Here is a 24014-nt window from a genome sequence, read left to right on the forward strand (position 1 = left end):
CAATTGCTCATTTTGAGCTCCAGACGTATGCACCTTTATTTAAGTCAAGCTCTTCTTCTTCTTCGTCCTTCTTTTTTTGCTCCTCTGTATTCGGACACTTTTCGGAAGATACCCACTGAATCTCTCCCCCTGTTTCTTGCCACTCTCCACTCTTGTCATGCTGAGTATTAGGAACCTCTTTGATTAACTCATCTGTCTGGCTTTCCGCTAACTGAGCTGCTTGTTCTCGCTCAAGGAAAAGCTGAAGGAAAAGCATTTTGAAATAGTTATTTCATAAAATCAAGCATACATAATATGTAACTTAACAGTACTTGTATTCAACATGCATTCTAATTTTTATTACTTAGCCAGCACTGCACAATGTAATACTTAGGAAGAATGCCTTCCTGGAGGCGACATCACAAAATAGGATGCCTCTGTTCAGCGTCAATTTCTGAAATAATCATCCTGTTCCAATATATCTGGCATGGAATAATCAAATATGCAAAAACAATTGTTTAAATCTATTAAGCAGATTTGGTGTGGAGAGTTATAGGAATGTTGTAAGAGGAAAAACACAGTTCAACAGTAATTCATTATTTAATGAAAATTTATGACAGATTTGTAAGGGCCCCTCACTATTCCAGTATGCTTCACATTAGCAGGATACTACCACCTAGCAAAATGCAGAAGTGAAAATGATGTTGCTTGGCTTGCTGTAATGGTTCTGTCCGAGTCTACATAAACCAGTAATTCCTATTGTTAGATGAGGCCTTTCTTATATTTTCATGATGTAGTAAGCAGGAGATTTTATGTTTGCCCTGTAACCTATTTTTCCTTGGACCACTGCTTATGGGGTTTCGAGTTTGAAGGAGATTTTTTCTGCCCTCTTCTTCTGTCCAAAAGGTGAAAGAGAGGATACCCAAAGGTTAGGGAGCAGAGAAGTAAAAGATTTAAAATGCCTCTATGGTATACACAAGGAAGAGAGTTGCTGAAGTAATAGACACCCACAAGAGTCTCCCCAAAAGTCTGGAAGATTGGAGTGTGTCTTCAGATTCTGCTGTGAAGAAATAACCAGAGAAAATAAGGAGAATGCATTACACCCAGGTGATATTTCCCCAGTCCCATCACAGCCTAGACTGCAAAGGGCTTGAGAATTACTGAGGGGAATACAGAGAAGAGATCTGCATAAAAGGATCACACATCAGAAGCCCAAAACTGCTCAAGAACTGGGAAGGGCAAGGGAGCACAGGCAAAGCTACAATGGAAAGCTACATACACCCAATTAGATTGAGTCAAGGCCATCACTAGGCAATTAAGAACCTGTGGCATGAACTAAATGTTCCTCAAGGAACCAGACAAGACAGAGTTTTGTAAAGAATGGTTTAATACTGCCAAATCTAGGTGTGCAAAGTTGGAGACCTATCTCAACAGACTTGCAATTGTAACTGCAAAGTATTGACTCAGAAGGGTAAAACACTATTCAGTTATTGTATTTCATTTTTTTTTTTTTGGGGGGGGGGGGGGTAAATGCTTTGATCCCCCCCTAAAATATTTTCTCTCCTGAAAGGTGTGGAATGTGTGTTGAAGAGTAGAAAAAATTAACAGATATTACTAAAATATGCATATGTCATTATATACTAAGAGCTTACCTTGTTGGGCAGACTGGTTGGACCATGCAGTCTATCTGCTGTCATTTACTATGGTATTCAAATGTATGAATGCTTAAAGTACTTATACAACAAAATGTGAAAAATGTTCAAGGGAGTATAGATTTTCTCTAACTACTGTATACAAATGATGACCTGCTAGAAATTTATCTTAAGGAAATAATATGAAATGTCTAATCTACCGTAAATGTTTCAAATTATTCTTAAACTCAGTGCCACTATTCATTTAATTGGCACCACTGAATATAATAGTATACGTAGATGCTCTGCTGTATGTATACAAGTGACCAATATCAATACTTCAATAAAGTACATGTAAAAGTACCAAAAAACAGGGCTGCTATGTAGAGCAGTGTTTCTCAACATTTTCAAGCCAAGTACCCCCTAAGCCTAACAAATACCAACTGAATACCCCTGCCCAAGCTATACCTTTGACCTGCCCAAACTCCGCCCCACATCCACCCAAACTCCACCCCCATAATAATAGTACTAATTGTAATGCCATTTCTTCTATTTATTTTTATAAACAACCAATCTCAGTCAAGGTCTTGGGGAATGCTAATTAAACTTTTCATGCAACATTAGATACATAAAAAGTACTTGTACTGATTAATCACTATGGACAAGTTCTGTCACACACATCCCCTCCCCCCTTCCAGTGGTCTGACATCTCCCCTCCATTCCTCCTTTCTGGCCATCCTCCCAGTCCAATACTTCTCCCTCTCTCATCCCCAGGATCATGGGCAGAATTTTTCACCACTGCCCACTAGCCCCATGCCCATTCCTATCACCCCTCTCCAGCACCATCTCACATCTCTCCCACCAACACTATGTCCAATATTCCCCCACCTTGCATCCCCTTCAATCTATCCCTGTTCTCTCTTCACCACCATATACAACTCAATAAACAATCTGTGGAATTTCTTGTCAAATTATTCACCCATGCCATGCCCCCTAACACAAAAGGCACTTAAACCACAGCAGAACCAGGTTTGATTTCCACTGTGGCTACTTGTGACTTTGGCCAAGACACAATCCCCCATTGCCCCAGATATAAAACTTGGAATGAAATGACAGAGGAAGAACCTGTATGCAATATAAATATGCAAACCACTTCAGCTGCAATGTAACACAAAGCTCTATTTCTAGTAGTACTAAGTCAATTATCATCAAACCCAAAAACGGTCACGAAACATCATATCCTTCTTACTTGTCTGAACTGCACTCGCTCCTCAGCCCCCAGCAGCACTCCTGCAATGGAAGGCACAAGCAGCAGCCCGCATGCTGCACATGGCTGACCCAGAAGCCTTCTCTCTGATATCAACTCTGATGTTGGAGAGAAGGCTTCTGGGTCAGGTACTTACATGCAGTGCCTGAATTGTTGTGTGCAGCGCCCACCACAAGGAACACTGACGAAGGCTGAAGGAGTGCAGCTCCAAGAAGGTTGTCGTGGGAGTGGCAGGGCCGAAACTGGCAGTATTGAGAAACACTGATGTAGAGGTTGTGTGTCTCACCTTATCACCCACACAACATTTATAAATTGGACTGGATTGAATTGATTACATTTGATATACTGCTTGGACAAAGAGAATATGCAGTTTTGAATTACTAAGGTAAGATCAGAAATAACAGTGTACAATCATAGTGAAGTAAGCAGTTTATAATAACAGTAAAATTTTCAGGTGCAATCGGCAGAAAGAGTTACATGTGCGTAACATTAAAGATCAAAGCTGCATTCCTGAGTGAATGTGCTAGAAGATTGCTAGAAGCAAGTAAAGTTATGGACTGTAGTGTTGATGAAATAGAATAGTTTTCAGTTGTTTTCAAAAGGTGCAGTACGACAGTTAATTATGAAACACTGACAAGATGGACCAGAGGGGCTGGTTCAATATAGGAGAAAGCACAGTTACTTACCATAACAGGTGTTATCCGGAGACAGCAAGCAGATATTCTCACATGTGGGTGACATCATCCACAGAGCCCAGTACGGACAGTGAAAAGTGCACCGTCACTTTAAGCTTTGTGAAGCTTCGAAACTGCCTGCACTGCACACGCACAAGTACCTTCCCATCCGACTTCAGATCGCGGTTCCTCAGTTCCGTAAGCAAGCTAAGAAGCTAACCAGGGGAGATGGGTGGGATGTGAGAATATCTGCCTGCTGTCCCCGGATAGAACCTGTTATGGTAAGTAACTGTGCTTTATCCTCGGACAAGCATTCGGGCATATTCTCACATGTGGAACTCCCTAGCTTACTGAGATTGGATGGAGGTAGAGTTGGCCATTAGGAAGAAAATAAATTCTGTAATACTGCTTTGCTGAAATGATCATCTCATCTGGAATAGGATTCTAGACAGTAGTGAGATGTGAATGTGTGAATTGAGGACCAAGTAGCTGCCTTGCAAATACCTTCAATGGGAGTGGAACGTAAGAAAGCTACTGATGCTATCATAACACGGCCCTTGTGTGCTGTAACATGTCCCTCGAGCTGCAGCCCAGCTTGAGCATAGCAGAAAAAAATGTAGCATGCAGTAAATAGTTTGTTTGGTTTCAGGCAGGCCCAATCTGTTAAGGTCAAAAGAGATGAATAGTAGTAAGCCAAGGCATACTTACAGTCCAAAGTGTGAAGAGCTGTTTCTCCAGGGTGAGAATGAGGCTTTCAGGAAAATACTGGAAGCACAATGGATTGACTCAAGTGAAATTCTGTGACAACTTTAGGAAGGAATTTAGGATGAGTCCTGAGAACCACCTTGTCATGATGAAATACTGTAAAAGATGGGTCGTAAACTAAAGCTTGAAGTTCGTTCACTCAATGAGCAGAAGTGACAGAGATCAAGAACACCACTTTCCAAGTGAGAAACTTAAGATGAGTAGTTGTCAGTAGTTGAAATGGCAGCTTCATCAGATTGGCTAGGACTACATTAAGATCCTAGACAACTGGAGGCTTGGAATTAAAGTCTTTTCATAAACCAAGAAACAAGCAGATGAGTAGCCAGAGGTTTATTATTGAAAGGAGCATGAAAAGCACTAATAGCACCAAGGTGAACTCTGACTAAGGTAGTCAAGTTCATAGCTGGATAAATTGAGAAGATAGTCCAACACTGAAGGAAGAGGAGGAAGCATCCTGGTGATGGAGATTATACCATGAAATGAAGTGTGTCCACTTGTGTTAATAGCATTGCTGAATAGAAGGATTTCTGGAAGCAGCTATAATGGCTTGTACTGAATCCGAAAGATTAAAATCTGCTGAAGTCAGACCAAGAGGTACTAAACTGTTAGGTGCAGAGATTGCAGATTGGGATGCAAAAAAGAACCTCAACTGAGTGACAGAGATGGAAAGATCTGTAGTGGAATTGGATCCTTGCACTCAGTTGAAATAGAAGGGAGAACAAAGGTTGGCAGGGCCACTGAGAAGTTAGCAGGATCATAGTGGCTGACACTTATGTGAGCTTGACTAAAGTCTTCAGAATGAGAGGGATTGGCAGAAATGCACAAAGGAACTTGTTTGTCCAATCTAGAAAAAATGTATCTGCTTCGAGATGAGGAGAGTACTGTCTGGAGCAGAATTGAGGCAACTTATGGTTATGGGGAGAGAGAAGATGTGGCACAAGACTGGAGTTGAGAGACCACTCGTGGTCAGAGAAATCTGTTTAGGATTGTCAGCTAGGACATTCTGTTTGACTTGCACATTTTTGGCTTTGAGAAAGATGTTGCGAGGAATTGCCCAGTTCCATATTTGTTGATACAGTACGTTGCCACTTAATTGTCTGTCCGAACAAAGACTTGGTTGGATAGACGATCCTGAAATGTTCTGAGAGCACTGCGAACTATCCACATCTCTAAGAGGTTGATGTGGAATTTCTTCTCTTGAGCAAACCACATGCCCTGAATCCGGAGACTGTCTAAGTGAACTCCCCAGGCATGGAATGTTGCTACTCTTTGGGTATTTGCCAGGTACTAGTGACCTATTTTTCAGACGGGATGAAAAAACTAGAAACTCGCTGGACTAAATGTGTAACCTTTGATAGAAACTATGATGAAAAATAAAACTGATTTTTTCATTCAACATAAGAGGATCCTTCACATGCTCATCTTCCAATGTGGTATATATCATTCAATGCAAAAAGTGCAAAGAAGGGAGCTACATTGGTAAAATAAGGCCAGATGCTAAAGACTAGGACCAAGTTATACAGATATCATATTAAAAATTACAATGCCAACCAGGATGTCACCTCGGTCGGACAGCACTTTGGAAAAACTGACCACTTCCCCAATGATTTTATAGTGAGAATACTAAAAATAAATTTTAAGAAAATCCAAGAACGTAAGACTTTTGAAATCAAAATGATAAAATATTTTGATACCCACTGGAAAGGACTCTCAATGACCTTGGCTTTCTTTCCCAGTACAAAGAAATTCAAACTGCATTCTCACCTCTGTCTCCCTACCATCACTGAAATGCTTTCATGTTTCCCTTATATATACTGGTTTTGCCAACATTTGCTTATTTCTGATCCGAGGATGAAGGGGTTACCTTCAAAAGCTAATCATAAATTGCATTAAGGCAGTCCAATAAAAAAGGTATTATATTTTTTCCTTTATATTTTTGTTTTATTTTTACATATTACCTTCCAAAAAATGTTTAACTTGCCTTTTTTTGTACCAAACTTTTCAAACAACCCTCATGTCTTCTTTAACTACAGAAAATCATGTACTACCTGCCATATATAAGAACTTCCAGTATTATTATAGATGCCTATTTTCCAGGATGGGCATCCTCATGCTCTACCTTCCTTTATCAAAATATCCTTAAAATCTGGTATGGACAGGACATGAATCCAAAAATTAGAGATACAAACTTATGACAATCTAAGCTTTCCTTCCTTTTGGAAAGCAGTCCAGTAATATTAGGAAAAGCAATCTGAAAACTATGGGCATAAAACTACAGATTGGATCCTCTATAGTTTCCATATTTATTTATATTTTTTCTTTTCTTGAATTTACTTATTTTCATTCTTTTACAGAAGTCTGTTTCTAGCTGCTTAAAGCATGACAGAGGGATTTTTATCCAGGGGATATCCACTGAAATGTGTTGAAAGCAGATATAATAAGGCAGCTAGCAGATGTGGAGGGTCTAAGTCCGATTTCGATGTAGGGTGCTAGTCGCCAAAAGTCGGTACCGGTAAAATGTCCATTCTCGAAAAGTACATCTAAACTATTCTGTTTTTTGAAAATCATTTATCTGTACGTACAGGCGTTTGATCATCCAAACTGCCACTACATCTATCTTTATACCACATTCTCGACCAAAAATTTGTCCAAGTCCCAAACACCCAGTCCAAGACCTTTTGGACATGGGAGGGACCAGTATTGGAATGGACTGACCCAGACGCGACAACAGAGCAGTGGGGCAGCTTACAGGGCACTGTTGTGAACTTCCCAAAAAGGGTGCCACATAAACATCTCATCAGAACTCCCTTATAGGTTATAGTAAGCCCCACAAAACCTACTATACCTACCGGCTATCAAAAAATAGCCGGTGGCATGTAAAAGAGATGAACAGTAATAGTAGCTCTCTATCCTTGAAAAAGAATGATGCAATGTGTTGGTAAAGGGGATGCATGATTTGAACGCTGAAAGCTAAGTCATTAAATTATTAATCTAAATTATGAAAATGAAATGCACTAAAATGGATAATTTATTGAACTTATAAGTATAACAGAAAAAGGATATAAAATATAAAAACAGAACAATATAAAGAATTTAAAGATATTAAAAAAAAAAGGTTTGCCACATTGGGAAGCATGAGGAATTGATCTCCCGGGGAACTAGAGTGTTCCAGGGGCAGTCTGACATCCCACGGCACCACCATTTTAGATGTTGATATCCTGCTACGGGTCTGAATGTGAAGTCTTCCAAAATAATATGAGCAGATGTATTCTTTACTAACTGCAATCTTTTTCACAAATTGACAAATTCTAACATATAAGGAATTACAGTAATCAAGATATGATGTATTGAGTTAATATAGAAAAATGAGACCGTTCAAACAGTTGCACAGATTTTAACTGCTTAAGATTAAAGAAACATTTTTTGACTATGTCATTTACTTGTGCTCGATATATCAGCACTGAATCTAACATATCGCCCAATAGCAAAAGGGTAGAGAGATCTCCCACACCCCGAGTGAAGGCTAATACCCTACCCTCCTCAAACAACTTAGCTGCATTATTCAATGCCACACATGCCAGTTGATATTTAGGCCACAGTGGTAAGCATTTTTTTAAGCTGCTAACAGTCATGGAAAGATTTAACCCAATTATTAAAAATGCTGGCACAGAATATGGATGAGGTGGAAATTTGAAGTTATGTGGGTATTGACGTCCACATAGCCAAGTGGGCAAAAAAGCAGGCACCAGCACTAAATATGGATGCAGCTTGCATAACTGCTGGCTCCTCCCTAACTTTGCTCCAAGACCATTCCCACACTACTCATATGAACATAAGAATTGCCATACTGGGACAAACCAAAGGTCCATCAAGCCCAGTATCCTGTTTCTAACAGTGGCCAAACCAGGTACCAAGTACCTAGCTAGATCCCAAGTAGTAAAACAGATTTTATCCTGCTTATCCTATGAATAAGCAGTGGATTTCCCCAAGCCATCTTATGGACTTTTCTTTAAGGAAATTATCCAAACCTTTTTTAAACATCAGATCTACAGAGCTTCTCCAGACTGCTTAAACCACACTATATATTGGTTTTTTTAGAGAGTTTACAGTGCACCCTGGGAAACTGTGTAAAGAGATTTATTTACTTACTTTTCTATATCGTTTTCCCAGGGGAGCCCAGAACAGTTTACATGAATTTATTCAGGTACTCAAGCATTTTCCCTGTCTGTCCTGGTGGGCTCACAATCTATCTAATGTAGCTGGGGCAATGCAGACCAAGCCACCAAGGGAACTTCTGAACTAACACAAATTGCTAATGATTATTTTCCTCAAATAATGATTTATGGTTTCACATTTTCATAGAAGGTTTGACAACTTTCTTTACTGAAACTTTCTTGAAACTGAATTTTCAGCATTTCCTATGACTATGCCCATATTCACAATATATATTTTTGAAATCTTTGGAATCCAAGAGAAGTATTCAAGATAAAGAGCACCAAATTTCTGACAAAACTGATACTTGCCTGCACTAGTGCATGAACAGCATCAAGTTGTACCACCCTTACAGCTTCTTCCCCCTCTTCACAGAATGAATCATAGGAACGGGTTGTTTCCATATTGACTAGACAATGTCTATTCCGAGCACTGTATTCTACCAGATTTATCAGCAGACCTAAGCCCTGCAGGAAAAAAAACATTTAGCAAAGGAAAATTATAAAAGCAGTAACACTGGAAGCTCCTCAGGGATCTCCTATATCCCCTTTACTTTTTAATGTTTACTTATCCTCATTGGACAACAGGTTATCACATTTGGGAATGAAACTGTTTAGTTATTCTAAAACTGTTTAGTTATTCAAGAGGGCCTGGGATAGACACGTGGGATCTATCAGAGAGAGAAAGAGAAATAATTGTTACTGCGGATGTGCAGACTAGATGGGCCATTTGACCTTTATCTGCCATCATGTTTCTATGCTGATGACATAATTATTATTCCTATCCCAGGTTCTCTTTCTCAAATTACTCTTATAGTTACTGAAGTATTTAGGTTAATGGAACAATGGATGATTAAATTTATATTAAAATTGAATTCAGAAAAAAACAAAATGTTTCTATGCTTCTCCACGTGAAAATTGCATAGAAAAATCATTGATTATAAATAAGAAAGTCTACCCAATTCATTTGACTATTAAGATTCTAGGAGTAATTCTGGATCTGTGTCTGACTATGAAGGACCAAGTAGATGCTCTGGTACAGAAAGGATTTCATACATTATGGAAGATACGTACTATCAGTGCATACTTTGACACTTCAGCATTCAGACTGTTGGTACAGTCTCTTGTTCTGAGTCAATTAGACTATTGCAATATTATTTGGCGTGTACACAGAAAAATCTGCATAGATTGCATATTATACAGAACTCAGTGGTTTGACTTATTTTTAAGCTGAAAAAGTTTGATCATATTACATCCTTTTTTCGTGAATTGCATTGTTGCCAATAGAGGCTCAGGTACAGTTCAAGTTTGGTGTATTTGTTATACCTTGTTCGGGCTTTCACCATATTATCTTGTGAACTTATTTTCATTCATCAATAGTAAACACTAGTGCTGCCCAATTTTTCGATTAGATATTCCTGCCCAAGTAGGTATTTTTTTCAAACATCCTGGTGGGTTTATTTTATAGCCTCTTCACCCCCCTTTGCCCTCTCTTACCCACAGTGGCGCTGTGGTGTAAACAAAATAAACAAACAAAAAAGACTTTTCCTCTCTCTATTAAATCCTAGCTCACATTTGCAGTCTTAACACCAGCTCTGGCAGGATACACATTTCAAATTTGACATATCGTAATCACAAAACAGAAAATAAAATTATTTTTTCTACTTTTTGTTGTCTGGTCATTATTCAAATCTTGTTTGGGGGTGGGGGAGAAACAAGATGGCGGCGGCGTGATAACAGTCACCACGCTGGAGCTCCATCTTACCTTGCTTACCTCATGTGAATTTTGCTTTCCTTTCTTGGGGAAGCGAAGATATGCCACATAGCAATTGCAAGGGTGTTTTTAGGATGGACCTCTCCATTCCCAAACAAACGCTGATGGACCAGTTTTTGACAAGCACACTGGCTTCAATGGGAAGGGGTATCCCGGCTGTTGCTCCGTTGGAAGGAGCCGTTGGAGCCTTGGGTTTGGAAACATCTCTATCCCCCCCAGCAACACAATTGCCACCTAATCCGGCTGAAGAGGACAGTGTGGAAGGCGTGATTGCCGAAGAGCCCAATGCAGCCACGCAGAGAGGGGATCCACACAGTACGAGTCAAGGACCAGAGGAAATTGACTCCTCGCTAGCAACACTACCAAACATTTGGCGAGTACTCCAAAAATTTGAAGCTGCTGCCACAAAGTCTGATGGAGACATATAAAAGTAGTAAGTAAACTGGATGACTTTATCGATAGCGGTTCAAAACATTAAGCTTGAAATGGATGTTAAATTTGACAATATCAATACGGAAATTTCTTCTCTTCAATGTATTTCTGCAATTGTGGTTAAAGACAGAATTTTTCTTCAGAGAAAAATTGAGCAACTTGAGAACTTTAATAGGAAGCTTAATCTGCACATTCTAAATTTTCCTAAATCTCCCTTAATACACCTATTGATATGTTAAAAAAATACCTCACTGAAAATTTGAAATTTTCACCTGAAATGATTCCTCCAATTAACAGAATCTATTATCTTCCGAGCAAGCCTGAGAATTTACCTGATCAACAATCTAACAAACCTCAAGAAATAGATCTGGTAAAACCAGAGGACATAATTTGAGGTTGAGGGGTGGGAGACTCAAGAGCAATGTAAGGAAATTCTTCTTTATGGAGAGGGTGGAGGACGCCTGGAATGCGCTCCCGAGAGAGGTGATGGAGAGGAAAACGGTGACGGAGATCAAAAAAGTGTGTTGAACACAGAAGATCTAAAATCAGAAAATAATAGTAAATATTGAAGAATTAAGGCCAGTTTTGGGCAGACTTGCACGATCTGTGTCTGTATATGACCGTTTAATTGAGGATGGGCTGGGGAGGGCTTCAATGGCTGGGAGGGTGTAGATCAGGGGTGTCCAACCTGTGGCCCCGTGAAGTATTTTGTGCGGCCCCAGTCGAGGGCGATGCAGTGTTTTCCTCTGCTGCCCCTGGGTGTTTACCGTCTTGCTGGCTCCCTCCTCTGTCTTGCTGCAGCGTCTGCGCGGCCCCAGATAAATTTTTTTCGGCCAATGCAGCTCAGGGAAGCCAAAAGGTTGGATACCCCTGGTGTAGATGGACTGGAGTGAACTTTGACAGATACTTCAGTAGCTGGAACCTAAGAACAGTACCGGGCAGAGCTTTGGATTCTTGCCCGGAAATAGATCATCAGAAGAAGGAAAAAAAAACAAAAACTCAACAAATTTTTAGATTGCATCAGGTGGGGCAGACTAGATGGACCATTAGGGTCTTTATCTGCCGTCATCTACTATGTTATGTTACTAGTTGAATAATATAACTGAATTTCTGGAGAGTTCGCAAGAGGAGATCGAATATCAAGGCACTTTGATAGTTTCAATGGTTCTTGAACAGAACAAACTTGATAACGAAGGCCTTTTTTTGATCCTCTCAAAGTTTATTTTTTGGACAAAAAAATCTGAATCTTCCCTGATGTCACAAAGGGACTCAGGAGCGTAGAAAGTTTTATTTTTGGCAATGTGGGAAGAGACAATAAAAATGGGAGCTACCTTTTTATTAAGTTATCCCTATAAATGCCAGATTAAATATATTGGAACTAAATATGTATTTTTCATGCCAGAGCAGCTTCGTAATTTTTTGGATACAAAAAAATTAAATAAATATAATAGGGTTGTATAAAAATTTTAAGCCGGAATGACACGCTAAGCTTTTTCCTAATTGGTTATTTATACTTGAATTGTAGACCTCCTTGTTTCATTAATTTCTTTGTTTCTCCATTGGAATCTTTAGGGGTCTAAGGAAGAGCAGGAATTGTTATTGCTAAAAGTATTATGAAATTTTATATTATGTTTATTTTGTTTAAATTTACGTCTATTTTTTTCTTCTGCTGGATTATACTTATACCTATGCTCTGAAGTGGACTCTTGTGAAATTATTTTGAAATGCAAATAAATAAATAAATCTTGTTGGTCCCAGGCTCTGGTTGTCTTTTGATAACTCACTTGCCAGGGTCTCCTTCTTTCTACGTGCTAACCATCCCTCTTTTATCTCTGTCCTCCCCTTCAGTTTCTCTTTCCTCCCCCGGAGGTCTGGCATCTTCCCTTTTTTCATCTCCATCCATGCAGCTGCCGCGATGGACTCCACCATCCCCAGATCAACCATCTCTCCTTTTCTCAACTACCCTTTCATCCAGCATATCTCCCTCCTTCCCCAGTGTTACATTTTTTCTTCCCTCCTTTCAGCCTCCCCATCCATCTCACCCTCTCCATTAGTCCAATACTTTCTGCCTCCTGCACGCTTTCTCTCTCTGTCCTTGCCTCTTCCCTCGAATGGCAACCCTCCTTCTTACCCGCCAAACCAACATGCTCTCGCCCCATGCACCATATCACCCTCCCCTCCAGTGTGTAGCACCTATCCTTTCTTCCTGCCAGGTTCAGCAATACCCCTTCTCCCTTCCCTGCTCCCCCTATCCAGCAATATCCCCTTCTCCCTTCCCTGCTCCCCCTATCCAGCAGTACCCCTTCTCACTTCCCTTCCTCTCCTGTCCAGCAGTACCCCTTCTCCCTTCCCACCCTCAGTGTACTTCTAGACCAGGGCCTCCCTCCCCCCTTATTTGAAGGTCCTCCAGCTTCCCCCCGGGCCTCCCGCTCTTACCGCAGCCTGCAGAGAGGATCGCCAGTGCTCTAGCAATCCTTGTAGGCTGCCACCGTCCTCAGCACATTCCCTCTAACGTGATCCTGCCCCTGACATCAGAGGAAGGGGGCGGGACCGCATCAGAGGGAACATGCTTCTGAGGATGGTGGCAGCCTGCAAGGATTGTGTAGAGCATAGGCGATCCTCTCTGCAAGCTGTGGTAAAAACGGTAGGCCAGGGAGGAAGCCGGAGGATGAAGCAAAGAGCGCCAAAGCAAAGAGCGCAGGACCAGGATTTCTTCCCGACTGACCCTCTCCCCTCGCCCCCTAAAACAGGAGTGGCAGCGGAAGCCAGCAAGAGGCAGCGCTGCCGCTCCTCCTTTAGGAAGGCATGGGGAGGAGGGTCAGTCACCGAATCAGCCAGGCTGATTTTTTTAAAAATCAAATTGATTCACCTGAAGTGAATCGATTTGAATCAGAAATCGGGCAGCACTAATAAACACAGATGTTCACATGCAACATTTACCTTTCCATCTGTCAAAAAATATCATCATCGCCTCTTGTCCTATTAGGCATTATCTTGGGATAAAGATCTAACTCTCTTAAACACGATCTCTAGCACCTATCAAGTATTTAGGAGAAACTTGAAAATGTATTGTTCACTAAATATTTGGGCAATTAATATATTTCATCCTATTTGCTTTTTGAGATGGATAACCTGGACATACAGATGGATCAACTGAACATACTGGCTTCACTTGTGTATGCTGGGCACTACAGACCTATATTTTCTCATAGCCAGGCCCATCCTGTACCTTTCTGTCTGTGAACACATGTATCCTTTGCAATGCTAACCCAGCTGACCCCTGCTACAAAGTTTTTGTCTCCATTCCTTGCTGGGAGGATATTTCTCCAAGGTTCTGCTGAACTGTTATCAGTGCTGTATGACTTCATATGCCAGGCACCCTGGAAAGCCATAAAACATTTATAATGAGCAAGGATCCCTGCAGAACGATGTGGGTGTAGCGAGATGAGAGAACTTGGTACCAAAACATTTGCTCCCTGTCTCTGAACCGAGTTATGGGAACCAAGCAGCTGGATTGTTGAAAGGTCACCTTTGCCAACTTTCAGCATACAAGGATGCCATCCTGAAGATGCACAGAATTGTAAAACCACTAATTAGCATCTGCAAAGTGATAAGGATCTCAGAGCTGGAGGAAGAAAGTTCATGAAGAATTCTTTGTTTCTGGACTGCTCGGGCTCCTCTTGTGGGGGGGGGGGGGGAGAGGGAGGGTGGAATGAGAGAGGCGTAGACTGAGAGGAGGAATAGTTAGGTATACATTTTTTTTGTATCAATAGGGAGTCACATGACTAGAATTCAGGGATGTACTCTTTGGAACAAAGAAAGATTTTCTCTGTATAAAAAACATGTGCATCACAGATAGGGCCAGAGAGATTCACTTACTTATGCTACGGGGAACTGCTAGCCCCCTGCTCAGCATATGAGTGCAAGTTCTTCTCTCCATTGCATATTCTGAACTGACAATATATTTTTCTGCTATACCTTTGCTGCTGTAAGTTTTTACACTAACAATAAACAAATATTGTCTGTTTTTGGAACATACAATGCTGTCTCGTAGTCATTCCAATGAGGTAATCAAAGCAGCCTTTACTTCATTTTGTACACCACATAGAGCTTCACGGTACTGTTATGTTAATAATGACTAAGGATGAGGCAGATAATCCTACTCCTTACTTCCCCTAGCATCTGCCCACTGTAGATGGGCAAATGGGTGAATGGGCACATAGGACTGTTCAAACCTATTCCTCATTTTACTTTTGCTTCATTCCATTCTTGCTCTCTCCTTCCTTTTCCTACTCTGGCTCTCTCTCTTACTTTTTCTTCACTCCCATCTCTTCCTCATGCCTTCTCCTTAAGCCTCAGAGCACCTGCACATATATTCCTGGTCCTTCATTGCTGATAGTAAGAAGCATTAATGCACACTGCTAACCTGGACACACATACACTGGGTCCTGAAGTTCCAGGAGCCAAAAGCATATTCAGAACAGAGTGAAAGACAACACAGCTGTGTATCACCTAGATCAGAAAGCATTTCCTCCCCTACTCATGACAGGTATAAGGCAGGGTTGAGCTCTGATTGTAGAATCAAAGGAAGCTGGGCAGATTCACTTGTGGCAGGTTTGGCAGTCCCAGGCTTCAGAGGCAGTGGATAGTCATGGCTCTGTTGAGCTCTCATCTTATTCTGGGGCTGTTGCCACTTTCCAAGCAGAGGAAAGAAGGGGAATCTGAGTGGTGAGAAAGTTTTAGAGGGAGAGGTAGAAGAAAGGGCCAGGCAGACTGGTTTGCTCAGACTGCTGGCTGAAATACCCAAGCTGCAGGAAGAAGGAAAGAAATAAAGAAGCAAGACTGAGCACATGGTAAAAAAAAAAATGAATAGACCTTTGTTCTGGGGCTGAGATTAGTTCTTACAAATTCTTTTATTTATCAGTTTTAGATTAGTCCTTGTGGTTTCCGTTAATTTTCATCATGAAGCCTCCACTTTGGTTCTTTTTTCTCTTACTCTGTTCATTTCTCAATACTACTCATTGCACGAAATCTCTTTTCCCCAATGCATTTGGCTTCACTAGTGATAGTGAGATCTGCCCTGCCCTCAGAATTCCCATATTGGTGCGCACCAGAAATTATTCTTTTTTTAAAAAAAACAAACCCTTGAGATGTTAATTATGCTTCTTTAAAGCCTGTACCAATTACCAAATTGCCCAGTCTTGCCTCTGACTCTCTCACTCCAGTCCCAATATTATATTGCAATGTTAGATCAGTATGCAACAAGACTCAAATATTAAATGATTTATCTGGGGATTTTGATCCTGGATTCTTGTGCATTACTGAATCTTGGATTGCAAAAGATGACTTATTTACACAAAATGAGCTTTGTTCCCATGGTTATCAAGGCCTTTTCTCCTCCAGAAATTGCCAGAAAGGAGGAGGCCTGACACTTCTCTACAAATCATTTTTTTGATGTACAGCTCCTCAAAAAGGGTAACATAGTAACCTCTTTCGAGGTTGGATTATTGTAATTCTATCTATTTAAGTCTAACCAAGAAAAGTCTTCAAAGGCTTCAACACTGCAGCTAGGTTGATCTTTGCAACACTGAAGCTAGGTTGATCTTTGCAAAAAGCAAATTTGATCATGTTTCCCCACTTTTGTTAAAACTTTACTGGCTCCCAGTAATTCCTAGGGTTCACTTTAAATGTGCCTGCCTAACATTTAAGATCTTGCATGGCACTCTTCCTCCTTTAATTCCATTATCTTGGAACTCTGCAATACCTGATATTACCAGATCTATCCAAAAGCTTAAATTATCTTTCCCCTTGCTTAAAGGCATTATCTATGTTGGAAAATTAGGGAAATCTTTTTACTTCAAAAATTACTGAGCTTTGGAATAATTTTCCTGCCCAGCTGCGGAATTTGGGTTTCTTCCAATTATTCTGAAAACATCTGAAAACTTGGCTATTCTCAAAAATGTAAATCTCACTGCTCTCTATACAATCACTAATTCTTATTATCTTTGTGGAAGCTTTGTTCAATCCTGTTGCCGAGGTCAAAGGATCCTCAATAGACAGCGCGAGTGCATCTAAAATAAGGGAACTCAGCTCATCTCAGCGAAAAAGGCACAAGACCTTAGGGTCATCACCTTCAAAGTGAAGCTCCCCCTCTTCCAGAGGCTCCAGAACCGAGGATTCCTCAGAGCACACCGAAGCATTCTCTGAAGGAGGTGGAGACAGACTGGGAACATAACAGCATTTGTATCCCACAAAACCTTGCAGATCCATGAAGCTAAAAATTATAGAACAGCTGAACAATAACAGCGAACTACCAATGATCTAACATGTTGATCTTTACAAAATATCTTTCATGCAAGGTTTCATAAGAACTTGCTGAATAAATAGGACTTTAATGATTTCCTAAAATTAATGTAAGATGCTGATATGATAAGAAGATTAGGAAAAACTGGATCCCAGAGCACTGATTGATAAGCAAGAAGTCAGTTGTGCTGTCTTTTATAGTAGATTGGAGGGATAGTTTCCCACTTTTTAGCTAAATTCACCAAAATGATGACTGATTAGGAGAAAAACTCATTGTTGCTCTCAGGAAAAATAACCTTGATATAGCTGGGAAAAGGACTTACTGGAGAAGAAAAGCATGGGGAAGGAAGCATTGGATAATGATATATGAGCAAGAAAGAAAACCTGGGGTGGGGGAGAGAATGAAAGCTGAGACATCAGGAAGTAAGAATACATACATAGAAAAGAGCTGGAAGAACAGGGTATGGTGTGTAGAGGGCACTGAGGTAGCTGGAGTATGGAGATTGCAAGAGAGGAGGTGGAAGAGAGAGTAGATAGGGGATAGATAGCTGGGGACAATGGGGACATTTGAGGGAGTCAAAAAGGATCAACAGGGAACAAATAACCAAAAAGCAGCATACAGGCAAGATTAAAATATCAGGGTAGCAAACCCACATTTATAATAATTTTATTTTTTAGTGTCTCACCAGTACTCGAATGTCAAATCTCTGTTCCTGAGGTAAGTACCGTGGCACCTGAAGCACACAGCTCAGGGATGTGCTGATAAGATTGTCTTGTTCTCCTGCTTTTGTGCTACCCCATTCTAAAAAAAAAAAAAAAAAGAATGGAAAGTTGTATTTAAATTTCTACATTTCTGCAAACATACACTGTTTCACAATGTCTGATTGCATAATTGTCATGTGTTCATCATAGACAGCAAAAGTAATTAGGCACACAAGTAAATGACATCATCCAGTGACACTGTGGTACAATCAGCTTTTCAAGAACTCATACTTACTGTAAAGCTTTGAGCATTTGTGGTTCTTCTGATACACAGCAGTCCCCTCAGTTAAGTTTACAACTGCATCAACTCCTGGAGAAGCGAATAGGATTGTGTGCTTGATTAATCCTACTGTATACAGAGAAGAGACAGCAAAACTGTCTTCTCCATCAAAAAGGATACAATCACGCACACAAGTGTGTTACTCCCAAGCTTAGGGTTGCTTCATGACTAAAAGAATTGTCTTGTTTCTTACGAGCAATCTGTTCACATATGCCTGCAAGAGGCTGAACAGCTTATATAGACAAATCATTCAGCAGTTCTTTACCAAAAAGCTAGTTCAAGCTGTAAATGTGAAACAAAAAAATTAAAGGTATGGAGCAAGGGATTGGTACCTGTTTTCCAGATGCAATCTAGAGATGTAATTTTTAAGACATCTAAAGTGACAACAGTGATTCTAATCTAGCTATGTTTGATTCTTCTGGGCAGTGAAATATCAGCATGTTCTTAACATACCTGAACATTTGCTGCTAGTCAATTAGCTAATGTAAGCTTTGCCATGGGGTGCCAAAGTCTACTGATGTCAAAGGAGACAACCAACTACAAAGTTGTTGTTGTTTGTTAAACATGACCTTTTTCAGGTAGTGAGAGCTCATTTAGAAGTGTGGAGAATTCTTTCAAATGGGTCATGATGAGACTTCAGCGCCAGCGCTCTAAACAGTGTCGACTCAGGGTGTATTTTAAGGAACTCAGGATGTATTTTAAGACATTTTCCTAGTATGACAGAATTGAAATGCTCACCGATCTTACTGGCTGGGGTAACTGCTATTAGGAAAGTACTTTCCATAAAGGATACTTTAGTGATGAGAATGCCATTACCTCAAAAGTTTTGATTTATTAAAGAAGAAAGCACAAGATTCCAGTCCCATGGGGCTGATTTTTGATGGACTGATTTGAAGATGAATTCTATTGAATTTGAAGGCAATGTGACATAGTGAAGACGGAATCCAGTCTAATGAGTAGATGGATAGGGCGTTGAGCTGCATTCTGACAGAGGACATCTGAAGACCTTGCTGACAGAGGTGGTACAGGATCATGGCCTTGCAAAGAACACCTGATGGAAACATTGGATTTCCTCAGGGAAGATGTCTTTGCTGCTACCAGAATTTCTTAAGTTAGAAGTGGCAGTCTTAAGGAAACAATTAGGCATCACATACCTTTTAGGCTGCATATCCAAACCATCCTCATGCTCTCTTGGCTCTTAATCACCATGGAAATTTCTAGATCAGTTTATTCATTCTAATTAGTAGACCACTCCTGTTTATTTTCTTGTTTCTTGCAACTATTATCTTTCCTTCTCTCCTCTACTTGCATCTCATATACTTTACACTCCCTTGTACTCTTTATGATGATCTATTTATTTTGACTCATTGCATTATTAACATTGTTTCTTATGAATGTTTAATTTGTATGCGAATGGAAGTTCACTGTACATTTTATTTATGTTATGTTGTTTTATAAGAAAACTCTAATAAAAATCTTTTGAACTGAAAAACTGGGTTGCTTATCTGAAACAGGTGTTATTCTAAGACAGCGCTGAAGCAGAATAGACCTGAACTTAGAAAAGCTTAGAAACCTTTACTGCGTATGCACCGATATTCCTAGACAAACACTGCACTACATGCCCCCTCAACCTTATATAAAAGATAAGTCCACTTTAAGATAAAAGAAGGAAGGGTATGTGTGGCTCAATTACTAGGCCATCTATGAAGAATATACATTACAGGTAAGCAACTCAATTCTTTGACAAGCAGATCGATAAAATACCACAAATGAAAATCCCCAGTTAAGGAATTCCTTCCATAAAAAATGAATAAATTGCCAGTGTGCATGTCCATTTTCATTCATTCATTCAGTTTGCTCAAAATTAAGACAACTTGAAACTAGCTGGAAAGTAGATAGTATGACACAAAGGTGCATTTCTCCTTCCTCTCTTGGTAGTGTTTCTAGTGAGGGTATATAAAAAGATGTACATGCATGAACATATATGTACACACAAGAAGGAGGGAAATCAGGTGGTGTGCACAAACAGATGGGATGTGTGCGTTGGGGGGAGGGAAGGAGGGAGGTTTTTAATATTTATTACAGATGAAGTAAACCAAGGTACAATAAAACTATGCTATATTTCTAACAGAAGAGATGACCTCTAATGTATTGGTAAAATTACCACAGACAAAAAAGAATAAATTCTGCAAGGATATGGATTCAATAAACAAAAATATCTCATAAGCAACATTCACAAAATTTAAGGGAAACATTGGAAATATGTTTTATGTCACTTGCTATATTGGACCATGCTACGAGGGGTGTTCAATAATTTATCTACCTCTGTAGGAAAGAGGTTTTCAAATTTCTTTTGTTTTACTTTTCAATATAGTCCCCTGATAACTCCATATATTTCATCTACTTTCCTGCAATGACTAACCCCCCTTTGAAAAGAATTCTTCTGTTTGACCTTCAAATCAGGACGTCAGTTTCCTTGACATCTTCATCACTTGAAAAACGCTGTCCACGGAGAGATTTCTTCAAAACTCAGAACAGGAAATAATCTGAGGGAGCCAGGTCAGGACTGTAGGGTGGACGGTTCAGCTGCTGAAACCCACATTCTCAGATGGCAGCCTGTGATTGTTATGACATGTACACTGGTGCATTGTCGTGAAGCAGCAGCACGTCTCCTGTGAGTTCTCCTTGACTGACTCCCGCAAAGTGATCATTGTGTTGGTGTAACTCTCCTCAGTTATAGTTGTCTTGTGTGGCATAAACTCCAGAAGCAAAAGTCTTTAATCATCCCAGAAGACAGTTTCCATGACTTTGCCTGCAGATTTTTCTCTCTTGAAGTTTTTGGGGGTGGGGGGATGACTTGTACTTCCACTGCATTGACTCCATTTTGGACTCAGGATATCTGTGATAGACCAAGTCTCATCTCCAGTCACCAAATGATGAAAAAAATTCACTTGGTCTTCACAAAGCATTTCCAATTTCTCCCGATAGCACTGGAGCTTTGTGGCCTTCTGACATGGCATCAGCATTCTTGGAACCCTTATGGCACTAACCTTGGACATGCCCAACATTTCATGAATTATTTTCCAAACTGTACCTGCCGAGATACACATTTCTTCATCTATTCGGAAAACCTTAATTAATCTGTCTGACAAGATTAAATCCTCGACTTGCTTGCACATTTCTGTGGAAGTTGCTTCCACAGGCCGTCCAGTGTGAGGGTTATCTTCAATGGACTTTCTACCCCACTTAAACTGCTTACTCCAAAATTTTACTCTGTAGGGTGATGGGGCAGACTCACCATAAACTGCTGTCATGCTTCATGGATCTCCTTTGGCTTTTTGCCTTCTTTTGTGAGAAATTATATCACTAAACGGTGCTCCAAATCCAGCAGTTTCTTACTTGATTCACACGAGGACTTTCCTGGCATCCTGTCTCTTGGAACGTTAAGACTTGCACTGAGCCGCAACTGTGCATGAGCAACCTTGAGACATATCACAACATTCACAGACTTGTTTTAACACACTTACTACTTTATTTCATACTTAGGTAGATAAATTATTGATACATAGCTTTGTACTGAACTATTGCTCATCTTTTAAATGTGGACTATATTTGCTTCCTGTTTCAGGGACTACACAGAAAGCTTGCATTAGAGCTTTGTATACAGTTTCTAATTCAAGCTTAAACACACAATATTTATTCACCAAAGCAGTAAATTAATTGTACACAAGGATCTCTGGAAAACCTGTGCACTAGGTGCAAATGCACAAGGTTCTATGCTAAGGGCAGCTAGTGATGAGCACGTATCTGAGCAGAAATAAGTATCAGCACATCTACCGTATTTTCGCGGATATAACGCGCACCTGTGTAAAACGCGCACAGGGGTATAGCGCGCAGAAATCACGATGATATGTACCAAAACTTTTCTATACCGCGCTCAGGCATATAACGCGCATGATGCCCGACGCTCCTTTCGCCCGCCCTGACTTTCCGTGCGCTGTCCCGACTCTCCGTTCACCCCCCCTGACTTCCGTGCACTGCCCTGACTTTCCGTGCGCTGTCCTGACTCTCCGTTCACCCCCCCTGACTTTCCGTGCACTGTCCCCCCTTGAAGTCCCGTCCCCCCTTGAAGGTCTGTCCCCATCCTGAAAGCCTGATGCCCCCCCCCCCCCGACGTCCGATACATCCCCCCCCCCCCGGCAGGACCACTCGCACCCTCACCCCGAAGGACCGCCGACTCCCCAACAATATCGGGCCAGGAGGGAGCCCAAACCCTCCTGGCCACGGCGACCCCCTAACCCCACCCCGCACTACATTACGGGCAGGAGGGATCCCAGGCCCTCCTGCCCTCGACGCAAACCCCCTCCCCCCAACGACCGCCCCCCCCCCAAGAACCTCCGCCCGTCCCCCAGCCGACCCGCGACCCCCCTGGCCGACCCCCACGACACCCCACCCGCCTTCCCCGTACCTTTGTGTAGTTGGGCCAGAAGGGAGCCCAAACCCTCCTGGCCACGGCGACCCCCTAACCCCACCCCGCACTACATTACGGGCAGGAGGGATCCCAGGCCCTCCTGCCCTCGACGCAAACCCCCCCCCCCCCCCCCGCCCCCCCCCCCCCAAGAACCTCCGCCCGTCCCCCAGCCGACCCGCGACCCCCCTGGCCGACCCCCACGACCCCCCCACCCCCCTTCCCCGTACCTTTGGAAGTTGGCCGGACAGACGGGAGCCAAACCCGCCTGTCCGGCAGGCAGCCAACGAAGGAATGAGGCCGGATTGGCCCATCCGTCCTAAAGCTCCGCCTACTGGTGGGGCCTAAGGCGCGTGGGCCAATCAGAATAGGCCCTGGAGCCTTAGGTCCCACCTGGGGGCGCGGCCTGAGGCACATGGGCCAAACCCGACCATGTGTCTCAGGCCGCGCCCCCAGGTGGGACCTAAGGCTCCAGGGCCTATTCTGATTGGCCCACGCGCCTTAGGCCCCACCAGTAGGCGGAGCTTTAGGACGGATGGGCCAATCCGGCCTCATTCCTTCGTTGGCTGCCTGCCGGACAGGCGGGTTTGGCTCCCGTCTGTCCGGCCAACTTCCAAAGGTACGGAGAAGGGGGGTGGGGGGGTCGTGGGGGTCGGCCAGGGGGGTGGCGGGTCGGCTGGTGGGGCGGTCGGAGGTTCTTGGGGGAGGGCGGTCGTTGGAGGGAGGGGGGTTTGCGTCGAGGGCAGGAGGGCCTGGGATCCCTCCTGCCCGTAATGTAGTGCGGGGTGGGGGTAGGGGGTCGCCGTGGCCAGGAGGGCTTGGGCTCCCTCCTGGCCCGATATTGTCGGGAAGTCGGCGGTCCTTCGGGGGGGGGGGGGGATGTATCGGACGTCGGGGAGTCGGCCGGGCAAGAGGGCTTGGGCTCCCTCTTGCTCCGATCGTGGATGCGGGTGCGGGTGGGAGCGCGTGCGAGCGGTCGTTCGGGGTGGGGGTGCGAGCGGTCCTGCTGGGGGGGTGAATCGGGCGTCGGGCGGGGTGGGAACTATGTTTAAAAACTTTTCTATACCGCGCTCAGGCATATAACGCGCGAGGGGTATGCGCGGTAGGTAAAATCGCGTATAACGCGCGCGTTATATCCGCGAAAATACGGTACTCATGTCTTGGAAAACTATTCTGTCATAAAATATTTGTACTGCCAATATTTAGCATTCCAGCACAGAGCAGAGGTAGACCAATACACTTTTTTTCTGCTTAAGTCTTCTGCGCAGTTGTAGCTGGCCTTAGTATAGACTGTCACCTCCCTGTTCTGTCATATTTTTCTCATACTTTTCATGGAGGCCATGAAAAAAGTTGCAGGTACAGACATTCCTATAGTAAAAAGTAGTAACATCCATAAATCCTCAGACACCATGGAAGAAAAGCAAGCTAATACCTTTTGCATACTTCTCTGCATTTGAGCAAAATAGCT

The 24014-nt window shown here is 42.1% G+C and overlaps 1 protein-coding gene across 4 annotated transcripts in view; it reads right to left on the bottom strand.

Moving 5' to 3' along the window:
- Positions 1-24014, bottom strand: part of WAPL (WAPL cohesin release factor) — a 315421-nt gene that overhangs the window by 35838 nt on the left and 255569 nt on the right. For all 4 annotated transcript variants that reach the window (XM_033941573.1, XM_033941575.1, XM_033941572.1 and 1 more), the window contains 3 exons: positions 17723-17838; positions 8840-8995; positions 34-241 (listed from right to left, as the gene is read on the bottom strand). In XM_033941573.1, the coding sequence (XP_033797464.1) occupies positions 34-241; positions 8840-8995; positions 17723-17838 (480 nt within the window). The remainder of the gene's footprint in view (positions 1-33; positions 242-8839; positions 8996-17722; positions 17839-24014) is intronic.

Source organism: Geotrypetes seraphini, chromosome 4 (genome assembly GCF_902459505.1).
Source record: "Geotrypetes seraphini chromosome 4, aGeoSer1.1, whole genome shotgun sequence".
NCBI classification, from domain to species: Eukaryota; Metazoa; Chordata; class Amphibia; order Gymnophiona; family Dermophiidae; genus Geotrypetes; species Geotrypetes seraphini.